At 32.5% G+C, this 25,262-nt stretch overlaps 3 protein-coding genes across 3 annotated transcripts; 2 read left to right on the top strand and 1 right to left on the bottom strand.

The window, feature by feature from the left end:
- Positions 1–1,934: 1,934 nt before the first annotated feature.
- On the bottom strand, positions 1,935–9,639 carry LOC142621476 (uncharacterized). Its single transcript, XM_075794728.1, has 9 exons — positions 9,284–9,639; positions 7,374–8,776; positions 6,662–6,730; positions 6,284–6,412; positions 4,938–4,988; positions 4,512–4,649; positions 2,927–4,263; positions 2,695–2,824; positions 1,935–2,583 (listed from the first exon to the last, which is right to left on the bottom strand). The coding sequence occupies exons 1-7, from the start codon at positions 9,459–9,461 to the stop codon at positions 3,163–3,165; spliced, it is 3,069 nt and encodes a 1,022-aa protein (XP_075650843.1). The 5' UTR covers positions 9,462–9,639; the 3' UTR covers positions 1,935–2,583; positions 2,695–2,824; positions 2,927–3,162.
- Positions 9,640–12,699: 3,060 nt separating this feature from the next.
- LOC142631306 (small ribosomal subunit protein bS16m/bS16c) lies at positions 12,700–16,587 on the top strand. The gene is made up of 3 exons (XM_075805476.1): positions 12,700–12,923; positions 13,664–13,709; positions 16,001–16,587. The coding sequence occupies exons 1-3, from the start codon at positions 12,791–12,793 to the stop codon at positions 16,236–16,238; spliced, it is 417 nt and encodes a 138-aa protein (XP_075661591.1). The 5' UTR covers positions 12,700–12,790; the 3' UTR covers positions 16,239–16,587.
- Positions 16,588–21,263: 4,676 nt separating this feature from the next.
- LOC142606708 (nucleosome assembly protein 1;3-like) lies at positions 21,264–25,262 on the top strand. Its single transcript, XM_075778047.1, has 12 exons — positions 21,264–21,512; positions 21,649–21,692; positions 21,877–21,972; positions 22,670–22,762; positions 23,275–23,362; positions 23,446–23,507; positions 23,594–23,778; positions 23,887–24,064; positions 24,157–24,200; positions 24,345–24,552; positions 24,666–24,683; positions 24,885–25,262. Exons 1-12 carry the CDS (start codon positions 21,467–21,469, stop codon positions 24,951–24,953), a joined length of 1,131 nt encoding a protein of 376 aa, XP_075634162.1. The 5' UTR covers positions 21,264–21,466; the 3' UTR covers positions 24,954–25,262.

The raw sequence follows: 25,262 nt of genomic DNA on the forward strand, positions 1-25,262 counted from the left end.
AAGAATCTTGTAACTTAATTGATTGACACCTCGTAGTGTTTCCAACATAAACATGAGGGTTCAAATCCCCACATTCAACTATTGATGTATAAAAATAAAAATTCAATAAATTTCCTTGTAAAACATTGTAATCTTTAGTTATTTTATAGACAAAATAGAAAGACAATAAGTGTAGTGTAGTGTAGTGATTTGGTCATACTATATGTATGTGTGTGCGCGCACGTGCACGTTTACAAATTGAAAATTGCATGAATAGATAAGGCATGTTTCATGCCTACCAAAAAAATGTAAATATCCTTCAATTTTATTTTTTTTTTTTTAATTCTTGATTGTGTGTTATTATTTTCCCCCCTTTTGTTGGACATTGTTTCAATTGTTGCAAAAACAACTAAATTTGAGCAAGAATACCATATTTCAAATGAATTTTTTTTCTCATAAAAAAAAATCAATTGCTTCTCATATATATCTTAGAAAAAATTATATTAAAATTTCATTATGCTTAAAATAATTAATATAACAAAATAAACATATTTATTCTATTAGTAATCTTTCTAATTACATAAGGAGTTAGGAAATTTTAATGGTTACGATTAATTTTTGTGAATTTACAAATATTTAATTTTTTTATGAGGAACAATATCATATTCTAAATTTATTATTATTATTCCAACTAAAAATCATTTCTTATATAGAGTTTATAAAAATAATTATATCAATTCATTTCATATAAGATAATTAATGCACAACTATAGATGCATTTACTCTATTAGCTAATTCAATGAAATAATACTAAGATATAAATGCAAACTTTGTTGAAGTAGAAACCTAAATAAAGAGAACCTCAAGGAATCCGCCACATGGCACAATCTTATGATCTCTAATTTTATATATACTAGTCACAAACCCACGCATTGGGCATGATAATTTTTTGAGTAAAATACTATTTTAGTCTCTAAAGTTTGTAAAAAGTTTTTTTTTAAAATAATTTAGATATAAAAATAAAGGTGAACATAGACTACTACTACTCCATAATGATAGACTACTACTCACGTGACTTTTTATATATGGGCCAGTTGGAGTATCAACTATTATTGCAAAAATGGGGGTGTTAGGTTAATAGGAAAGAAAAATCACAGATCTTAGAACTAAATTCAAAGTGTTGAAAGGATCAAAAAGTCATCAGTCCCACATTTCAAACAAATTTGAATGTAGCTGAAAATTTTTCAAGAATAAAGGAACGTTATGTTGATGTTGCTTTTTCTTGTTTCTTTTTAACTTTTGTTGCTAAATTCTTCTTTTTCATACAACATCATGTTTTAGGTAATGAACACAGCTCTTCATTGCATTACTAATAGGAGTACACAAATGCTTAAAAAGGTTAGCCCCAAGGGCAAGAAGGGCCTCCAGTATGCCCAGATTAAAGCCCAGGAACACCACACAGACCCACACTCTTAACGTTTTAACCCAATTTAATGCCTTTTATCATAACGGAAAGCAAATGGCAAATGCTCCTACATTGTATATTCCGTAAATATATTGATAGATATTGGCTCACGTGAATTGCACTTGCCAGCATCAAAAAGCCTGAATGACATATAATTCAACTCTCATATGTGTGTGTTTATCAAAAATTAAAAATCTAGTTAATTTTACTATTCAGTTTATTTTTGCTATTATTTAGCCTTACTATGTTTTTATGTACTATTCATAGGTCTCATTGTACTAGTTTAGTTAACTTTTACATTTATCTACAGTACTTTCAGGAAAAAAAAAAAATTCAGTTTCAATAAAATAAACGGATGTCAATCAGGCTTTATATATAAGGTACAAATCATCCTGAACTTTGTTACCCAAGTTGGAGACAACATTAAGATAGGGGGCTTTTTCTAGTCTTCATCAGATCCAAGGTTACTTGGATTATTAGTATGCAACAGTTTTCTTTGAAGACAGCCGTGAAGTGATGCACGTCTATTATTTTGGGTTTTCTGTTTGGTGATAGGAAATGCACGACAGAAGTAACCAGCCAAAAATCATGTTCATAGACCAAAGAAGATGAATATTCCTCCCAAAAGTTTTATTAAGCTTTAAAGAGAAATTTTTTTTTTTTGAATTTTGAATTTTGAATTACTCAAGGAGACTGCTTTGAGGAAACTAGACTGGTTTTCCATCTTTCTATCATCTGATACAATGACATGGATATTTTACCCAGCATGGTCGAGCACTAAAATCATATACTGATCTTTCCTGCAGCATTGACACATTCCCTTTTCAAAATTTACCCTCTGTAAATTTGAGCATTGGATCTTCAACTTGACACCATAAGTGAGAGATTGACTAGGATTTTCTATCGATCTAACATACACCTATAATATTGGGAAGAGCAGACAAGTGCATTTGAAAAAGCAACCTGAATATACGGCAAAGGGCTCCACCCGAATGAGAGAAGGGGAACTTGCAAGGAACAGGCATCTAAAAGGTAGATTGATTATCAATATCCCATCAAGAGTTGGCAAGCAGCAAACACTTGAGAATCGATCTCAATGTAAAAGAGGGTAATTTCCATAAAACCATTGCTACAATACTCTGTATCAATATGGCAGTAAAAAAGTTAGACAGTAAAAAACTTAGAATTGCTAGACAATGTCATAAGAACTACCAAGGTTACAACTGAAAGAAGATAACTAGATCAATTACCTTGAGCTCAACTTTAAGATGCTAGTCACATGTGATTGGCTTTTCAATAGAAACAGTTTATAGAATATACAAGAATAAAGCCAATCTGAAGTCCCTTTCAAAGCATAGATCTTGGGCAATCATATTCCATCTACAATTGGAATTCCAAAAAAAAACATATAGTTAGTCTTTTTCCATGTTTACTATCAGCAATCAAAAGCAAAAAAAACATTGATAGAAATGCAAATTCCACCTGATTTACAGCTTCTGAAAAGAAGCTGAAAGATACAACATTGTACCACTGAAGTACAAAAGAGAAGCCATAACACCTTTAGAAGGAAAACCTTGATACTGCTGTGTGTTACTCCAACTGATCAGACACCACAGCCTCAGTCCCAACTTACGGTTTGCCTACGTGGAAACTTTCATGCCACTCATCTCCATGTACATATATTCTTTGTTCAGCACTTGGGCAACTGTCTTTACTCTTCACTGCTTGGTCTTACTAGCACCACTAGACAAGAAGTCCAAAATTTTTGAAGCTTTTGCCAAATCATTCTGGGAACTTGTACTTATATTTCTAGTATTTGCCTTACCAACCTCAGCACTGACACTGAGAGCACCAACAGACCGATTCAATCGCATTTCTGATCCATATTTTGCTGCAGATAGCATCAATGATAGCGCTTTCTGAGTTGATTTTGATGCATCTTTATAATTCACAGATGCTGAGTTGTCTGAAGATTGAGCTGAAGCAAGTGGAGAAGTAGGCAGCCTTAGTGAGATTGCACTTGTGTTTTGAGATTGATCAGGTGCAGTTTGTCCCTGTAGAATAGCTCTATCAATACCTGTACTGCAACTGAAGGGAAAGCTGGCCTTCATCTTACTACTAGAATCATCTACTGAGGCTTTTCCAAAAGATAGAAAGTTCACTCCCTGTGGTGTAGTCAGAGGTTGAGTTTTCTTTACCATCTCATTCAAGTTTTGAATTGTCTTTGATGCACTTTGGCTTGCCTGGTTGCCAATTTTGATGCTAACATCATTATTTGGAGATAAACTATTGTGTTTCTGCAAATTTAAATGGTCTAACATTGTAAGTTTGGTACCACTGTCCCTGTTTGAATGCAAGCTAGCCACTTGTTTACTAATAGAATTGTCCAAAGGAGCTTTGCCAAATGAGAGAAAATTTATTCCCTTCGGTACCACAGATGGTGAAGTTCTTGTTGGAATCACATTCATATTTTGAAGTGAGTCTGACGCACTTGGAACTGCCTTACTCCCAACTTTAGCTCCTCCATTCCTACTTGGAGAGGAGCTTCCTTGCTTAAGCATGCCTGAATTAACCACTAAAGATTTCCCAGCAGTGAAAATGCTAATTCCTTTGGGTGCAAGTGCAGGTGGTGTCACTAGAGTCTTCACATTCGCGTGACAATGTGCTCCCATGGAAGCAGGCAAGACATCAACATTCTTCAACAAACTGCCTGTGACATTCAGTTGCTTACTAACATTTGTATTACCTGGGAAGGATGGAGACTTCATTTCAGGTTTGCAATCATTTGAAGCAGCTGCAGAATCTTCCTTTGTTGGTATCTGAGATGACAGTAACCAATGGAAAAGTCACACAACTTCTTAAGCATTAATCTTAAACTTATCAAAAAGAATCCAAATAATTGGGGAAAATATTTCATTGCGTATTTACTTATTTGTTCTGTTTGCTTGGGGATCAAATAGTATTTAATACACATTTAATATACTGTACTGAATTCATGAATAAAAATGCTACTCTATTTCAAAATATTAAAAGACCTCAAAAGACATAGCAAATGAGAAGAAGGCACCTTGTGTGAAAACATACAATCATCGCCTCTGCTACAAAAACCTTTCACAAATTTGTCACAGGGATACTTGGAAAGCTGATGATCATACGGACAGTCATCCCCTTTTATGCATGAGTGACGTGCAAAATGACAGCAGGGCTGTAATAACAGAATGGAAAAAAGAGGATCTGTCAAGTCTTCAAGAGATGTTACTAAAGTAGCACATATTTGCTTTTTACTACACATTCACAATTGGACCATTGAGCTAGAATGAAATAGCAGATGCTTAGCCAATGGTAATTAGCAACACCAAACCGCCAATTAAATGCTTCAATTACAACCATAGCTACTCAGCCTAGAGTAATCAGCATACACTTCATGAAACAATTTACTGAGGTAGAATGCAGCTATGAGCATCTCAAGAAAGCATAAGTCAAAAAAATATACCATGGATTTTGTCAAAGGTACTGTATCATGTGAAAATTTGCACTCGTCACCCTGTGAAACAAGAAGGATAAATGATTGTATGAGTTATATGGCTAAAGGAAGAATCCATAGGCAGTAGATCATCTATTACCAAAGAAATACAATAACCCCCAAAAAAAAATACACAAAAGAAAAAAAGAAAGAAGGCGCAGAAGGTTCAATATTAGATTTAAATGACCCAACAAGCAACAAGATTTCCTTGCTAGCCAAGAGTTCAGCCGCCAGAGAATTATACTTCCTTATGACCTTGTTAAATACCTAGCCTCTTGCGTGCATTGAAACAAAAGCAAAACTGGAGAGGCAGAAATAAAAGGCAGGCCAGAATTTAAAGCATGGAAACTAGCAAAATCATCATCTCCCCCAGCAAGAATTTGAATTTGATCTGGAACAGAAAGAAATGGACAAAATCTTTTTTTATTTTAGCAAGATAGCGTGCTGTTATTGCCAAAAGAAATGACAACCACATGATTCAATGAAACCAATCCTATAAGAATACTAGATTTATAAAATAATCAACTTTCATACACTTCCTTAGAAATGCATTTTAATTCTTTGTCTGATTTGCTTGATGGTTGTAGTCTTTATAATTCTTAGTTCTGTTTTGTTCTCATGCCTACTTTAGTAAACGTCCAAGTGCTTTGACCTTTCATATTAATTTTCTATCAATGAAGTTTATTACTTATAAAAAATATATATATTTTTACAAGTCAGTTGTATTTTTATGTTTTAAGTCTTAGTAGTTTATTAGGCTATTAGTATTTTAATATTTGGAAGCAAGGTTATTTTTGCAATAAGGCAATTAGGGATTCTTACACCAATTAGAACCAAGGTTTACTTTTCCTACATAAAAAACTATTGCACTCCTTTTTGAAGATGATCTAGAAATGATTTTGATGAGCGGAAGTTTCCTTTTGGTTTTTTTGGTTTGATGCCAACTCTAGCCAACCCTAGGTGTAGACGCCTAGTGGTTTTCCCTTTGCTTGGCAGTGACTCCAAGCAAGCCTAGATGTTGACTCTTAGGTTTCTATCCTTTTATTTCCTATTGTTTAATTTTATTGTTGCAAAGTTCTGGTTATCCTGTGTCAACATATAAGCAATTTCTGCTCATCCACACACATTACAGATGATTATTGCAATTGCAGACCCAAGTAACTGATAAAAAACAAATTTCTAAGTGACTATGGTTTAAACATCAGCGTGCAGCTTTGGCCTTTGCTGCATTGCAAGGATAATGTAAAACTTCAGAGCAGTTTACAACCCAATATATAGATTGAACAAGAAAAATATGATAGAGAACACTGTACAACCTGTTGGCACCGTCCCTTGAGATAATGGTGACAATATGTTATTTTTTTTGGTATCGCTACTGGATGAATTTTCAACCTTTTAACACCAAGTGCTCTGTTCTTTTCTGCTCGTCTCTTTCGATCTTTTTGCTGCAGAATACAATTATCATAAAAAAATTGATAACAAATTTAAAAGCAGACAGAATTATATTCTCAATGTACATAGTAAACTTCGTATTAAAGAAAATGTGTAAATTAATCTTGTAGAACACTGTGGAGGAACACTAGGTTGATACAGTCTAAATTTTATTTGCAACAATGAGCTATCAATTAGCTTCACAAAAGAACACACAAAATGCATTCAAGCAATAGAGGAAAAAAAAGAGACATAAATAACACCTTTTTCTTTGCTTTCTTTTCTTCAGAAGAAGGGCCCCGCTTTTTCTTATTATGGGAACTAGCATCTTGCTGCAGATGAAAAACATCAAATCACGTTACATGTGAACAAACACCATAATTATTAAACTCTAAACATTTCTGAAAAGAGTGATGAAGGAAGAATGGGCATTGCATGCTTGCATGTGTGTCCGTATGACAGGATTTGTGTGTTTGAGAGAGAGAGGTTTTAGAATCAACTCTTATAAAAAAACAAGAGGTTTTAGAATCAACTGTTCTGGGATTAAGGCTGATGGTTACAACTTACAACAAAACATCCCCAAAAAAAAAAAAAGACTTATGGTAAAATGCACATGTAAAATACTCGACAAGAGGAGACAAATATTTTTCTTTTTTTATCTTTTAAAACAAAAAAATCCAAGTCATTCAGTAAAAGTAACACTGTTGTGCAAATAAAAATAGTCTCTAAAGAATTAATATAGCATATATATATATAACAGACAACTCAATGATATTGGATGACGAAAATTTTTTTTGACATGCAAGTTCAAACTTCAGACATGGGGCACCACCACAGAGTATGCCATTGCCACTAGGTTATCACTTGAACCCCAATATTAATCGTCAAAAATATTAAAGATTCGTATGAGGAAGTGCAAAATCAACTTGTAGTTGTATGTGAAATGAAAAAAAGAAATGGAAATCAAAATCATACCTTGTCAGTAGATGTGATTCCATGGGAAATGGTTGTGTTTATAGGATGAGCTGGTGGATTACCAATGCCCTCCTTGGCTCCACTGTTTTTCTTTTTTATTTTTTCCTCCTTTAGCAAAAGGTCGTGCCTATCTGTCTTTTTAGCATTCAAGGACTTTTTGTGAACAACCATTTTAGGTCTAAGTGCAATGTTGTTTCTATCATTTTCTTTGGGTTCAACTTCCCTACTATCATTAGTCTCGTCAAGTGTGTCCACTCTAGAGGAAGTTAACCCAAAACTTGTTTTACTTGCTCCATTCACCTCACCACAATGGAAACTTTTTTTCTCAATTTGATCTAGAGATACTTGCACCTCATCTACTTTCTTCTTCTCTGACACTATAGCATCTTCTACATACATATACGATAATTTATCATCTTTTCCATCATCACCAGAAATTTCTCCTTCTTCAATGTCTCCATCTAGAGTCATATGATTGGGAAAATTCAATGAGTCACCACTACAGACTGATTTCTCCAATTCCTTCTCATTTGGATGAGTTTCCAACTCCATTTGCAATGCACTACTCTTTGGCAAGGGGCTTTTTTCTTCCATACTCTCACTTGGTTTCAAAGGTTCACAGATCATATCTTTATCTAAAGACAAGTCAGAGGCTTTGGAAATCTTTTGACTAGAGCATTCTCCCTTCTCAATTTCAGTATTCTCACTGATAGGAATAGTGGAATTCATTGCACAGCTATAAGGAACCGATTTCTTCACTTCCATGTCTGCATGATGCATCTCATGCTCTATGCCCAACAAATTAGCCTTCAATGACAAGCTGTTTTCTTCCCCATTCTCTCTTTGATATTGAACTTCACCAGTCTCCGTATTGTCTAATAACATGTCAGAATGCTTAGAATTCCTCTGAGCAGTCCCAGCTTTCTCCATAACAAATTCTTGACCATCAATATGTTCTTCGGGGTTATTCATTAAATCAACTTTATCACCGCCACTTTGGTTCTTGTCTAAAGATCTTGTAAAGGGATTATCACTAATTTCATGGACAGGTTCCATATTGCCATTTACAATATTCTCTAACTCATCCATTAAAATTCTTTCCTTATCAAACCTTTTATCTTGGAGGCCAACCTCTTCAGTCCTCTCACCGAGCATCATGTCCATCTGTTTTAGCAAGTCCTCGTTTTCTTCTACTGCCATTATTCTCTCTATCTCATCCATCACCATATCTTGTGCATCACTAAACCCTTTGTCTTGGACACCAACAGCTTCGAAACTCTCATTAGATACCGTCTCTTTCTGAATTGCCAAATTACTAGGCTCCACTCTATCAGGTCCAACCAATTCAACACTCTCACACATTTCATTCCCAGTTGCTTTCCCCACTTCATCATTGCCAAAATCTTCAAATAATATAAATAAATAAAATCAACAAAAAACAAGAATAGCATGACTAAGACTAAGATTTTCCAGTGAAACAATAAATCTAGTGATACAACAATTTTCATAAACTTTTTTCACAACTGCTGACGTGACCTGTTATGATTGGTGCATAATAAATAATGAGTCCATATGAAAATGATCTTACATCAATCACAACTAGCATCGCTCATAGCTTAAACTTATATTTTCCCAATCAAATTCTCTACTCTGGATATAAATCATTATGACTCTTGCTTTTTTCGATTTCCAAACTATAAGAATGGAACACCTTTGCCAAACACTTGAATATGCTTAAACTTTGTATATAATTTCTGTGTGTGACTAGGTACTGTTTACTAAACAATTTGGAATCAATTTTACTTGGCTAACTAACAAAATTAATCCTTAACTAAAGCAAATTCACATTTCCAAAACCAAAAAAAAAAAAATAAGAAAAGCATGGGAATTAAAGACTAAATTAGTAGTACCTGGATTTTGCTCCTGAGGTACAACTTGATCAGCGAGAGAACACTGAGATTTGTCGTAGCAATGTGAGAGAATCCGAACTAAGGTGTAGTAAGTTTCGCTCTTGAGGTGTGACCGGCGGCGAGTGAAAGAGAACGGAGTTTCCGAAGGTTTTGAGCTTTCGATTTCTGCTTTCTCCATTGTCAAAACAAAAACCCAGGGTTTTTCCAAAAGATTAGGGAAGCGGTGCCGTTTTCTAAGAGTGTAGGATTACAAAACCTTCAATCTTCTACACATGAATTTACTATTGTCTTCTAAGAAAGATAGAGAGAGAAGCGAAGCGAAGGAAAGAGACGGTTCAGGGAGCCTACAAGGCTATGAGGGTTAGAAGTTAGAACACCACCGCCAATTATATTTTGGCTAAATTACAAATTATACTGCTAACTTTGACTTATTTTTAAATTCAGTTGTCAATATCTTTTTTTTTTCATTTCAGTCCTTTGAAAATATAATCGTTTGGTAATGTTGTTTAAGTATTGTGAAAATATATATGGGTGAAAAAATGTTGTGAAAATATATGTTAGGTTGTTTAGGCTCTGTTTGGGAGTTCATAAAGGAATGTAATGGAATGGAATGATAATAAGAGAATGGAATGGAATGTATTTAAGTAAGGGAAATTAATGAAATTAAATTAAATTAAATAACATTGGATGTTTTAAAATAAATGAATGAAAATGAATGGAATGTAAGTAATCTTGTTTGGGAGCAACATGAATGGAATGGAATGGAATCAATTTATGACAATATTACTATTAGATCACTATTTTAAAATAAACGGTTGAATATATAGGGGTATTTTAGAAGTTTTAATAAAAAAATCATTAAATTTAATTTCATTCCCTCCCATTCCTCCCAATTTTTGAGAAATAAAAATTTGAGATTTTAAGGGAATAGAGAGTAATGAGTGTTCCCTCCTACTTATTTCATTCCCTCCCACTTAAACTCTCAAACAAGGGAATGAGTTTTTTATTCTCTTCATTAAAACTCACAAACAAGGGAAGAGAAGTATATTCTAAAATTATTATTTTCATTCATTTCCATTCCAATTCATTCTCTCCTTCCAAACAAGGCCTTAAACAATGAACACAGTTGTTTAAGCAACACAATCAAACAGACCCTTAAACTTCTTTTTGTTTCCCAATTTAATCCTTCCTCCAACTAGTTTCTTTAAATTCACCCAAATGACATTGTTCTTGATCCCTTTGGAAAATGAAAAATAATATAATTAACGGCAAAATTGGATGGAATTAGATGAAAAAACTTTATTGAAAAAAAAAAAAGAGTAAAACTTAAATAAATAAAAAATAGGTTCAAGTAGAGGGCATATTTCATAATGAAGCTATTTTATTTTTAATTCCCACCTTTGACACAATAATACATCTTTTTTTTTTTAATGATAAAGTTTAGTTACAAAATTAGTTGTAGCCTTAAATTATAATCTTATTTAATATATTTTTATTAGAGGTGAATTTTTACAAATCTACCATTGTATTATATCTTCTTCTTCTTATATCCTTCATACTTGCAAAATTTATAAAAAATTAAAGATCAATAGATATGTCATCAATAAATTGTTTAAATTACAAATGTTTGTAATTTAAAATTATGCATAAAATATAAGCTTATAGATTATATAGTAAATAATATCCAATTGACACAATATTTGACATGTGTATTAAGAGTATAAAGAACATGCAATTTAACTTTTATAATTTCAAAATATGTAGTAATTTTTATTTTATTGAGTAAAATTGTAGTTTAAGATTACAACTAATTTTGTAACTAAACTTTTTTTTTTTTTTTGAAAAGTTTACACGTTTTCCTATGAAAAATAGGAATGGACTCATGATCTTGTTTTCTGTGAGTATTATATTCTACTTGATCTTTCCTATTTCGTGTCCTTCCATTCTAGATCATTTCAATTAACGACAAGAAAAATGATGTTCTTTTTCGTTGTTGAAATTGTAGCCATGTAAACCCCACCTTCAACACAATAATACATATAAATGATATAATCCTTAATGGCACATGTCACCATGTGTAAGATGGAATGTTAATTTCGGAATATTGTAATATTATTATAAAGTTTTGTTTGTCCTAAAGACTCCTTAACCATTTGTGTTGAGAGCAAATTTGATATTTTTGAAAAGGAAGGTAGTGCATAGCATTAAGCCAAACCTCAATAGTAATCTTTGGAATTTATCATTAACAATCAAAATTGTGCGTAAAAATATATATTTTGGTAGCTGCAAATCTGCAACCATGAAGAGGGAGGATTTGAATTTTGGATCTCTTTGAACATTAGAGACACTTTTGGTACATTGAATGAAGATTGTGTTAAGAATAATAATTTTTATTATTAGAAATAAAAATGTTATAAATTATAATGAAATAGTTACTCATATTCATAAGTTTGTTTGTTGGGCAATCGAGGAATAGTGATTAATTTGTAGAGAGAAATGTATGTTTTTATTATTTTAATAAATAAATAATTATAATTTTTTAGAAACAAATAATCTAAAACTTTAGGGATGAAATTGAAAACGAAACATCAATCCCAGCCATTACCTTTCACACCTACAAGTACTATTTTTTTTTTTTTTTTTGAGGAACCTCCTACAAGTACTTATATCATGGGAATTTAGGATTTAGCCTTAAATTTTATTAACACTAATGTGGCGTTTGGTACGGGAGAATCCATGTTATTCTTGGCATCCACATTCTTAAGAATGTAGTTATTTCTATGTTTGGTTTTATTGGGAGTCTCTTAAAATTCTTAGAAATGTGAGATGATAATGTTTGGTTTATTCCAAGAATCTTAAATGAATTATTTATTTTTCTCATTCTATCCTTAGATTTGAATATGAACTACCAAGTCATTTTCAAAGAAAAAAAAATAGTCCTCTAAATAAATAATGAAAAACCAAATATAAACTATTAATTATGACAAATTCATTAAAATTAATTAATTATAGTCTAATATTTCAAAATGATAGGTACAATACAAAAATAACTATTTAAATTTTCAAATGCTTTTATCCTTAATAATAATTTTTAAAAGAGTTTAATCCATAATAATTTGTTTTATATTTTATCTTAATTGCTTAAATGATAAGAAAAAATGGTTAAAATTGTCAATTTATAAAAAATACAATTTTCTTTAAGCTTGGGAATCTGGATTCCCACCTGTTTTAAACGGAATCCACATTCCTACTGAGGGGAGAATCCAGATTCTCCTCACATTTGATTCTTGGTATGATTTACAACCAAACATGAGAATTTTTAAACATTCTTAAAATCTTAAAATATTACCCCGTACCAAAGGCCACTAAGTAAAACCCAGAACCCTAGCGTAAAATAATAAATGGTGGTTTAAGACTTTAGGCTTGGCTTGTGTGTTACCTTCAGGGGAAAAGAAATAAGCTTGGGTTGTGTTGTGTGGTAATTGTGAGAAATAGAGGTGAGAGAAAATGGTGGTGAGGATCCGATTGTCTCGGTTCGGATGCAAAAACAAACCGTTTTACCGGGTCATGGCCGCCGACAGTAGATCTCCTCGCGATGGCAAGCATCTCGAAGTCTTAGGCTACTACAATCCCTTACCAGGTTCTCTCTCTCCGTTAGTGAACTTTCTACTTGATTGCTATTTTTGTTCTTTATAATGCTTTCAATGGAAATGAATATTCTTGCGACTCTTATTTCCTTTTGGAATGTCATACTCATACTCATAGTCATAGGGCTTTTGATGCGTTTGGATGCTGAGTAAATTTGGGAACACAAAAGGAATCGAAACGTTTATGTTAGGCTTAGTGAGAAAGGAAAAAGAGAAAAAGTAAAATTTGACGTTTCGGAATTTTATTTTTCTGTGGGTAGGGTTATTGCTAGCGCTGTTTTTGTTTGTTGCTTCCATGGCCTTTAGATGTCTAATTAAACGCATGCAATGTGTACAGAAACAACAAAATGGCTATGGTAATATTATTTTTGTGATAATTCGATAGTTACAACGATGGAGGGGGATTTAAACTATGGACATTTTCGATAGAAACACCAGGCGGTGCCAATTGAGCTACAAGGCTCTTTGCACTCTGGCAAAATATCGTTGCCCCATTGACTACTGTCTGGTTGCCAAGAAATTGTTTAAGTTGGAAAATAATTATAATTATAATGTTGAATCTTATACCCTCAAATATCTTTCAAACAATTACATTAAGGGACAAAAGAAATAGACATGATCAAATAATTATAATGGTAATATATATATTTCAATCCATATCATTGGCAACCAAAGGGAGGATTGATGATTTATTTTTTTACTAATTGTTTTCTATATGTGTGAATTTATGTAGGCCAAGATGGTGGCAAACGAATGGGTCTTAATTTTGAACGAGTGAAGTAAGTAATTTTCTTCAATTTAGTGTTTTTTTTTTCTTACTTTCAATTCATATGTTTTGAATTCTCAGCGAAAAGTTTCATTTGAAGATATTAGCTTAGTTGTTGGTCAGAAATGGAAACTTTCATTTCATTCCTTTTCTTTTTAATTTATTCAAAATTAATTGTTTTTAGCTCCCCCCAAACCCTGACTTTTGAACTACAAAGGATGGATTTTGAAAGGAAGAAGGTTAATCTTTTAAGTTTTATTTTTCATTTTAGAACTGGGATACTGCATGTGTGTGTGTGTGGATGTGGACACCTTGTAAACCCCCAAAGGGTGGAGCCTTACGAATAGAGAAATTTGTATACTATAAAATATACATTCTTAGGGCATGTTTGGTACATTATAATGACGATTACTTGGGAAGATGTAATGGAATAACTATTCCTATGCATCTATTTTGTAGGAACGCTGAATCTGTAATCCACAGTTAGGTATAACATGATTCGATGATATTCTTAGTAATAGCTATTCCTTATTTTAAAGAATAGATATTCTTAGGAATGGCTATTTATTGTAATGGAAAGTCAACCAAACAACTACATGATGATTACAAATTTCCTGAATCTATTCCTGCATACCAAACTTATACCCTCTGAACCCCTCATTTTTAATTACCTTGGAGGGGTTCCACTTATATTAAAAAAATTAAAATGTCAATTAATTACATATGATATTAATTTATACCTATTTCTTTAACATGATCAAATAAGGGTCATAATTGTCAATTTATACGCCCATTCCCATCCCCTCTTCTCCCTTATTAATTTTTAAAACATCCAAAGGGAGGGGTATCCACTCTGCTCTCCCTTAATTAACTTTTATTACATCCAAACAATTGGAAGAGGTAACCATTCCCCTCCCCTCTTCTTTACTTCCCCCTCATTCTCTCTACTCTTCTATGCCTCCAAACTTCCAACACATTGTTAGAGGGGTGGAGACAAAGGGAGAATGGTAGAATGTAGAAGTAGGTCAAGGTAACAGCATATTTGGGAGGCAAACCTGGTCCACACAGTGAAGCCACCAAAGTAGGGAAATTGGGTGGGAAAACCATTGTACCTTTGCTATGTGTTGGTGGGCCCAGCCAAATGCAGGGATGGGTTGAGGAGAAAACCCTTTCAAGAGAAACCCTAGTCATCGGACAGGGAGCAGGGTGTGCGTTGAAGGAGTGGTGGAGGAAGATAATTGAATTGAGATCATGAAGGATCAATAGGGTTAAATTGTAGGAAGATAATTGAATTGGGATCATGAAGGATCAATAGGGTTAAATTGTAGGAAGATAATTGAATTGGGATCATGAAGGAACAATAGGGTTAAAATCAGTCATGTTATTATGGCTGTTGGCTTTAACTAGAAATTCAGTGGAACACTGTTTATTGAAGATGGTTATTTCTGGTAAATAATATAGTTTTTTACTTCTTACCCTCTTAGTTTTAGGAATATTGGCAAGGAAAATTTGGTCATCATCGTAATATTGTTATCTGGATGGCTGTCCCTTATTGTTTGATGTGGTGCATTTGGCAGGAGAGAAAAAACCAATATTTTGAAGATTCTGAAAGGACAATAGCCGACTTAAAACTTTTCTTCTTTAAAACACTATCGGATTGGATGTCTATCATAGGAAGTCATTCTTTTTATTTGGTTTATGAGTTGATGGATACTTGTAATATGTGTATTTGACTGTTTTGGTCCCTTGTTGTATACTTCCTGTATACTCGGGTGAGTCCTTTTTATGTCTTTGAATAAAATTTTCTTTACTTATATTAAAAAAAAAAAAAGCTTTGAAAGTTTTAATTAATTTAACAAGATCTAAAATTTAAAACTTCCAGCTGAGGACTTGGCAGTTTGAAGCTTGAATCCTACAATTTTAGGTTACTTTATTGTTGTTTATATGTTAAACCTTGGCTGCTTTGAAGTGTGATCCATACATGCATTATTTTGATGCTTAAAAGTTGAAATTACTCTCTTTTGAATATTGTTGATATATTCTGTAGTCTGTATTGGCATTGAAGGATTTAACAACACCTTTTTATGTGCCGTTGCATTCTTGTATGATTTGGAGTTGTAGGATTTATTATACTTGGTTGAATTTGTAAACTTAGGAAAATAGACAATGTAGCATTGTGGTTTTGTTGACTTTCTATAAGCGTGAGAATAGGGAAAACTTTTCTATTGGCATAAGGTTTCCAAGTCATTGCTCCCATCCTCGTATCTAATTGATTTTTACTAATTTAACACTCACTGTCTGCAGGTATTGGCTTTCTGTTGGGGCGCAACCCTCAGAACCTGTGCAGCGCGTTCTTTTTCGAGCAGGCTTACTACCTCCACCTCCCATGATGGCAATGGGACGTAAAGGTGGACCACGTGACACTCGTCCCATCGATCCTATGACTGGTCGCATCTTGACCCCAGAGAAACCAGCTAATGCTGACCATTCAAATGACTCTAAGGGTGAAGAAGACGGTGAAGACGATGCAAGAACCCCATGAAACTCTTCATTGCAATTTTTAAGATCTTATTTTTGTTTCTTTAATCTCTTTTTAGGGGGTGCGGGTATCAAGAATTTTTGTTTCTACTTGGACATCCCCCAGAAAGACAGTGTGGTCTTGCACTATTGCTTAACTTTGGACAACAAGTCTCATCTTTTCTGGGAAGGCTGCAAGTTGTGTGGTGATATTGGTACTACTCCACGACACCACGTCAGGGGTATTAAGTGTTATGTAATGGCTGCGGTGTCAAAAGTTCCTAAAGAAAACGACTGTACTAAATGTTGTGCAAGCTGCTGCCCTGAACATTGAATCTATTTTTAGGGAATGCTTTAGCAACCCCTCCCCAAAACCACCAAAACCACTTGGATTTATTATTTTGTGTAACATGTTGCATACAACATCTCTCTTATGTTGGGTTGGACCCTACAAATATGAGACCCACTTTCATATGTGAGGGATATTGCATACAACGGTTTCACATAATGCCACTTCCATGACCAGGGTGAGGAGGATATAAGCAAAACCTGTAAAAATGTCTAGTTAATTATGATTCAACTACTTGGTGATGAACTAGATTATGGGCTTCCTTTCACCTAGTTAGGCAAAGTTATGAATCAATGCCACCTGAAATAGATTAGAATAGAACCAATTCAATATGGTGATAACTGATAACCCCCGGAGGAACATTGCTCTTAATAATTTAATATTTTTTGGTTAATTTCTGTGCTTAGTATTGTGGGCAGTGGAAACTTGAAAAAAAGTGGGAGCATTAATGGGCCATCCTCTTCAATCTTCAGACATCTTTTGTCCAAGTTGTTTACAAAATGTCAGCAGTATTATTCCCGCTAGTGGTCTGCACAAAGTCTTATATAGCGTGAACAAATCTGGAGCAGTTTCACAAATTATTTTCTTTGTTCAACTGGTGGAATGTGATGAACTAAAGTGATCCTTGTTCAAGTTATTGCATGTATGTAAAGCCAAATGGCAACAAATATTATTTTACCCTCTTTTTTCTTTGACAATCTTGAATTTAATGCATTTTAGAGTACTCCCGTTTGTCAATGTTAGTCAATGTATAATATAATAACATAAGGGGATGATCTTGCACATCTAACTCCAAAAATTACCTACATCAAACTATGCAAATTTATTTTTTTTAATACTTCTTTACTCCTATACACAGAGAGATTTGAGAGAGTAATAAAAATTGATAAATAAATAATATTTTAATGATATATAGTGTAAAATAGATAATCTAATGTGACAGTTTTTGAAAAGTGAATGTATAAAATAGAATAAATAAATTTTTATATTAAAAAAAACAGATATGAATTTTTTCACAATGTGATGTAAATTCTCTTACATGTTTATAAAACATGGAATAAGTGCTCTTTTGGTTCTAATTTTCTAAATTTGTCTTTACTTTTACTCAGCTTATTCTAAATAAATAAAAAATCAAAAAATAGACCATCCCAAACTCACTCTAAAGGACAGAATTTTGGAAAGTTTTTTCGGCTACTACATGTTAGCTATTTATATGTAATTTTAGTTGCATGATTTACTAAATGATTTTTTTTGTTGTTTATAACTAATATTCATGTGACTTAGATGATTTAATTAATCATTATATTTTTAGAAAATGTACATGCCATTATGACATTAATTATTAAAAAAATTCACATAAAATTATCAATAAAAATGTACTCTTTTAATGTCATATATTATGAAAACTTTGTCCCACACTAAATGTGCTGTTTTAATGTCCATGACGTTATGATATTATTATTAACAAAAATCCACAGAAAACGATCAATAATAGACCACCAAGGTATACTTTATTTTGGGACCCGAATACAGCCAATGCGCACCAATAAAGCATGTGTTTGATGCTGGCTAAGGAGTCAATGATTCAGTGTGCGTACAAGATTTTCTTTTAGGCTTCATTTGGTAGCCGATGATGAGAGATGTAACAAAAAATATTTTTTTCTTAATTAAAAGATGCAACTCAAAACTTAATCATAGATTGGATATGCCACGATTCCCATTTGAATGCTTTTGATTGTTTGCAAAAACAAAGTGCAACATTTAGCTGTCAATTTGCTAGAATTGGTCATGCTAAAGAAATTTCTTCCCTATGAGCACTGTTTAAGAAATATTTATAACATCAAACATATGAAAAAAATGCAATCAACACATCAGAATTCATACCAAAACACTTCGTGTATTGAATTCAATGCTTTGTGATCATACTTCTATGCTACCCAAAACTAACTCAAACCAATATCGTGTTTGATTAAAACAATCTTTTTCTATTTTTTTGGAAAGAATTCAAGGACTTTAAAGAGGTGAGAGAATAAAATCATTTCTAATGTCCTTCAATGTTGTATGACAGGATCATCTAAATTTGTTTTTTAATGGAAGAGGAAACATTTCAGCGTGAAAATTCATTATTAATATTCTTTTTTATAGGATATTTATTTTTAATAATCTAAAGATGTGATACATGGTAGCACAAACATTAAATTGGCATAACAAAAGAAAAAAAAAAGCATGAACATGAAATTAATCTAACGATGTACTTCATGTTACAGTATATATTTTAAATTGATTACCATTTATTATTTATAATCTACATAAAAACGAGGTTTTTTATTTTTTTGAATTCAAACTTTGACTTTTGTTAACCTCATATCATTTTGCTACATAAGTTTTAGAAGTCTTCCAATTTTACACTTCATTATTCATTATGCATTGTTTAATAGAGTTTAAAATTTATTCTATATTTAAATACTCCATTAAAATCTTGCCACAATTAAAATAAATTATTATTATTATTATTGACTACCATAGGTGTTAAATTTCATATTTAGACAATAAATAAAAATATGTTAATAACTACCATAATTATCAAATTTAATATTTAGAAAAAAATTACTAAAATAGATTAAAAAAAATAATGCTTTGATAAAATTTCTCATGTATTGTACAAGTTATTGACTAGTTTGATATAGTAAGGTTTTTAAATGATATACAATTATGTATATAGTTGAATTCGGGAAAATTTTATTTTTTACCATAAAATGAAGAATCGATGTTTTGTATTAAAATGGAAAGCATGTAAACCCTATAGATTTAATAAGTCTATAATATACAGCTATATAAAATTGAAGATGTTTAACTTTTTGTTGCAATCATAATATTTTGACGCATAACTTATTTTATTATATATTTTTACATTTGTTTGATTGGATAGAAACCCTTACGTGAAGATAGTTTTCTGCATTTTCTAATGTTTGGTGACATTATAAAAAATGAGTTAAAAGAAAACTATCTTTGGTCAATATAAAAAAAGTATGACTTATTTTTTAGATATTATTTTCCACTAATGTTTTTTTTTTTTGGAAAAATCTCTATCTCACGATAAGCTAAATAAGAGAAATTAGAAGATTGTTTCTAACTCATTTAAGGTTGCTATTAAACCTATTAAAATGAGATATCTTTATAGAAAATATTTGTATGGAAAACTATTGATTTTCTAAAAAATATTAACCTCGTAGCAAAATTGAGCTTAAATTATTTTCTATATCTAAACCTTCCATAAAAATATCTACACAATTATAATAAAAGATTACCATAATTACCTATCAATAACTACCATAATTTATAAATCTTATATTTAGACAATAAATGAATAAATAAAAGACTATTAATAACTATCATTATTATCAAATTTCATATTCAAATAGAAAAAAATTAAAACCTTTTCCTGCATTGACGGATTACTAACTAGTTTGCCAATATATGCCTTGAAATGCATAGCATTTAGCTCTTGGAGTCATATTAAGGAACCGTTTGTTTTGATTAAAAACATTATGTAAAGATATTTTTCTGTATTTGGTAACATTAGAAAAAATAAGTCAAATAAAAACTATCTTTGGGAAACATAAAAAATATGGCTTATTTTTTTAAAAAAATTTCTATGAAAAACAACTCTATCTCATAGTAATCTAAATAAAAGGAAGTTAGAAGATTGTTTTTCAACTCATTTAAAGTTACTACTAAGTATAGAAAAATGAGATAATTTTATAGAAAACACTTTTTGAAAAATGACTCATTTTTCTAAAAAAACATTATTACCGTGTGTAAGTAAGGTGTATTCCTCAAAAAAAAAAAAAAATTTAAGTAAGGTGTGAATCCAAATTGAAGAAATGACTTTTAGCTAAGACTTATATTTAGTTTATTGATATGTTTAATACCGAGAATTATTCTTTTGTATCTGTTATATGTAACCCAAATATTTTGAGACATTTCACTTAGTGTTTTTAGAAATGAACTAGCTATTAGTTTTTTTTTTGTCTCATACTATGTAAATAAACTACTAAAAATAAGCAAGTCCTAAACAAACATACATAAGATACCACTAGTTTAACATACATGTTTACAATCAAAATAATTATAGTTAAGTGACATTATTTGGTTTCCTTTATAAATAAAGTGAAGATTTGAATGCTCCAATTTTTATAGCAATTGAATAATTAAAAAACTCAGCCAAAAAAAAAAAAAAAACATATATAGGCTAAAATGCGAATTACACTTTAAGTTTGATTGAAATTCATTTCGGCCCTCTAACTCTACTTTTATTCAATTGAGTCCTCAAAGAACATATTTAAATTTAAATGCAATTTTTTAACAAAATTGGACAAAAACTTGCATTGAATAAAAAAAATTTATAATTTTTTTTTTCATGTGAGAAAAATACCTTTTTAATAACAGATTTGTAACTAAATTTGAGGAAAGACTTGAATTGAATAAATTTAAAATTTAAATGACTCAAATTGAATGAAAATAAAGTTAAAGAATTTAAATGAATTTCAATCAAAATTTAGAAAATGTATTTTACATTTTAACCTTAAAGAAAAGAATAAAAAACCTAACTTTTTTTTTTATGGAAGGTAATTAAAAAAAAAAAAAAAAAACTCAAAAAAGTGCTCCCCCTACTAATAAAGCGCCTAGGTGTTTGGTTTTAGAATAGAAGAGCTGGGGAGCGAGGATTTAAGGAGGGCCACGTTTTAAAAGCCCTTTTTCTCAGAGTCTGATTACCATTACCCCTTCGCCTCTTTCTAGGGTTTTAGCCTTCCTCTTCCTCTTCTTCTTCTTCTTCTTCTTCTTCTTCCCTCTGCGTCTCTCTCTCACATATTTTTCAGCAAAAAAGTAGGAAAAAATTCACAATGAGCAACGAAAAGGATAACTTCAACATGTCCGATCTCAACGCAGGTACCTTCGAATTCTCTAAAACCTTAATATCCCTCTCTCTCTCTCTCTCTCTCTCTCTCTGTGTGTGATTGTTTTTCGAATCATCTGTGATAATGTGTTATTATTTTCTTTGATTTTTTGTCTTTTGTGTGCGAAGCTCTCAACTTGGAGGATCGAGCAGACCTCGTCAATGCTCTTAAGGTTAGTAGCATTCCTTCATTTTATCTGTTTGGAAGCTGAGAAAACCCGAAGGAAAACAGCTGGGGAATGAAAAGAACATTCGATTGTTTTGGCAACCAACCAAACAGAGTATTAACTTCTTCTTTTTTTGGGAAATCATGTCTTTGCGGTTTAGGGTTTTTGATATTGTGGTGTTTGTGTGCAGAATAAGATTCAGTCTCTGGCTGGACAACACTCCGATGTGCTCGAGAATCTTACTCCGAAAGTCAGGAAACGTGTCGAGTTTCTCAAAGAGATCCAGGCATGTCTATGTCTATCTTCAATGTGCTTTAATGTTATATTGTTGGTTGAAAAGTCTGTGTCTATTGTTTTAAATGGTGCGCGATAAGATCTAGTTGTCGTGTATATGCAACTCATTCTTTTAGCATGACATGAACTTTCTGCAAGTTTGTTACAAAATTGCAAACTTGTGCAGAATGTTAAAGGATCATTTGACACCATCTTTGGATTTAGGGCAATTTTCTATGCAGGAAAAATCTAACTCCAGCTTGGTTTTCATTTTCTAAGTTTCAACCTACTTGATTTGAAATAGCTTTGATTAAGCCAAGTGTGCATTTAGATTGGCATTTTACTGATTTGCTGAAACTGGGTAAAAGTACAGTTATACCTACAAAAAGTTATGCTTTCAAAAAATTTGTACAAAAGCAAATAAGTTAATAGGTTACCATCAAAATGTTAATCCAAATGCTTCATAAGTATGCCAGTGATTCTCTATATGGAGATCTTGTTGCTCTTTCAGATAACAGTCTTGCTTGCTTAATACTGTTAAAGAATTTCACCTGTTGCTTTCTAACTCCATGCTTTGCATTTTGCTTATTATTGTTATTTCGTAAATTGAAAAATAGAATTTTTGGGTGATACTTTCACGAGCCTTTTCATTTTCTTGATTTGTTCTTATTATAAAATTCGGAGTATTTAAATTTTTTATTAATTTACAGAGCCAACATGATGAATTAGAGGCAAAATTTTTCGAGGAGAGAGCAGCTCTTGAAGCCAAATATCAAAAGTTGTATCAACCACTATACACCAAGGTATCATATTCTGCTTTAAGGATGAGAGTTGATTATGCTCTGTCTGTGTTACTCATACATAGTGCATGTTCTTTCTTCTCCGTCATCTTTTAAGTATATGTCATGCCTAGTGCACTAAGCTCCCACTTTTGCGGGGTTTGGGAGAGGTCATGGTAGGCAACCTTACCCCTAATATTTTTGGAGAGGTTGATTCCGGGACAAGTATATGTGTTGTGAAAAATTGAAGAATGTATTTGAAAGATATTTTAGTGTTGCATTATGTACTTACAATTTGTTGCTTTCTCATTAAATACATATCCCACTACTAGTTAGTGTGGTACTCCTTGAAGGCCTAAAGTTAGGTGCCTAAGTTACATACCTCCAGGCTATTGAACCCCAGCCATTGTGGTGTCTCTTGCTTTTCTTTTACCATGCTTACTGTGTTTGAATGCTAGCATCTTTTTAACTATTTTGAAATTATTTAATTAGTGTTGATCTCTTTACCTATTTATTTATGTACTAAACTCTTGCAGCGTTATGAGATTGTAAATGGTGTTGTTGAAGCTGAAGGAGTTGCAGATGAAGCAAAAACGGAAGAAGAGGAAGATAAAGCTGCTGAAGGTACCTTTACTTGTAGAATACCCGAGAATTCTATTTGGTGGAATTCATTTGTAGCTTGATATCGAAGTAATGTTTTCATGCAGAGAAAGGAGTGCCTGAGTTCTGGCTGACTGCAATGAAAAATAATGAGGTGCTAGCTGATGAGGTTAGTCTTGTGTATCATAATTTTGTATACTTGGTGCCTCTATAAGAGTGAATGTCACATTTTGCTCCTTTTTCTTATGCAATCAGATTTCTGAGCGTGATGAAGGAGCTCTGAAACATCTCAAAGATATTAAGTGGACTAGGATAGATAATCCAAAGGGGTTCAAGCTCGAGTTCTTCTTTGAGACCAATTCTTATTTCAAGAATGCTGTCTTGACAAAGACATATCACATGATTGATGAAGATGAACCTATTCTAGAGAAAGCAATTGGGTAACTTTGGATACTACCTTCCTATCACCTGAAAATTCCTCTCATTTTATAGGTATATCATCTGATTGGCTTGTACACAGTATTTGATTGGTACTTGGTGCCTTGCAGGACTGAAATTGAATGGTATCCAGGAAAATGCTTGACACAGAAGCTTCTTAAGAAGAAGCCTAAGAAGGGATCGAAGAATGCCAAGCCAATTACAAAAACTGAAAGTTGTGAAAGCTTCTTCAACTTTTTCAATCCCCCTCAAGTCCCTGAGGATGATGAAGATATCGATGAAGATGCTGTATGACCTAGATCACAACAGTTTTTTGAGAAATAATTGATGATTATTGACTGCATATTATGTGATTTATTTTATTTTTAATCCTCTTGCAGGCTGAGGAGCTCCAAAATCAAATGGAACAAGATTATGACATTGGGTGAGTACATACATTTTCTGTTGTCAATGGGCAGATCTATTAAGTTACAATTCTGTTAGAGCTCTTTGTCTATACTATTGAACTGAAACCCTGATTCCTAGTAGCATGAAGCATGTTGTAATTTCATGATAATGCTCTATGTAGGTCAACTATTAGAGATAAGATCATCCCCCATGCTGTGTCATGGTTTACGGGGGAGGCTATTCAGGAAGATGAGTTTGGAGACATAGAGGATGATGATGAAGAGGATGATGTTGAAGAGGATGATGATGATGAAGAGGATGATGATGAAGAAGAAGATGATGACGACGACGACGAAGAAGATGAAGAGGAATCCAAGCCCAAAAAGAAGGTGGGTATTCTATTGATGTGGCCAGATTTTATTCTATTTATTATTCTATTTATTTTGTTTTTAAAACTGATGCTAATCATTATTTGTCATATTGTTTTGGGATGTTGCTGCAGTCGTCAGCCGGACACAAGGTGTGTTACCTCTTTTCCTGTTTCCTTCATTTCCATTATAGATTACCTCTCCTCCCGGCCCCCTTTTTTTTCGCCTGTCCTTTCTTTTTCCCTCAGAAAAGAATATACCTTACCCAAAATTATCTTATCATTCATTTCTCTAGTTAATTGTTTTTAATTTATTTGGAATGTCCTGATCACTTGTGGTGTTATAATCTGTAGAAGAGTGGAAGAACACAAGCTGCAGATGGTCAGCCGGGTGAGCGGCCTCCAGAATGCAAGCAACAGTAAAATAGTAGAGTTTGTTGTAGCAGGAGATGTTAAATGCATGAGGGTTGTCCTGGGGTCACTGCAATGTTGATTGAGAAGGGATTGTTGGGCAGTTTTGGATGGTTCTTATTACTTTTCATTTTTTTTTTTCCCTCTATGGTGAATGATTTGAGTCTTTTTTCTCCTCCTCCATGTTGGTTTGAAGAGACTGGTTTTATAGTGAGAAATGGGCTGTGATTTGTTGATGCATGTTGGGGTTATCTGAATGTCAATGTATCCAGAAACTCTTCTACTATATCTATGTTTTATCAGTCCTTTTTTTTTATGATT

The sequence above is a fragment of the Castanea sativa genome, chromosome 1, assembly GCF_040712315.1.
Source record: "Castanea sativa cultivar Marrone di Chiusa Pesio chromosome 1, ASM4071231v1".
Taxonomy (NCBI): Eukaryota; Viridiplantae; Streptophyta; class Magnoliopsida; order Fagales; family Fagaceae; genus Castanea; species Castanea sativa.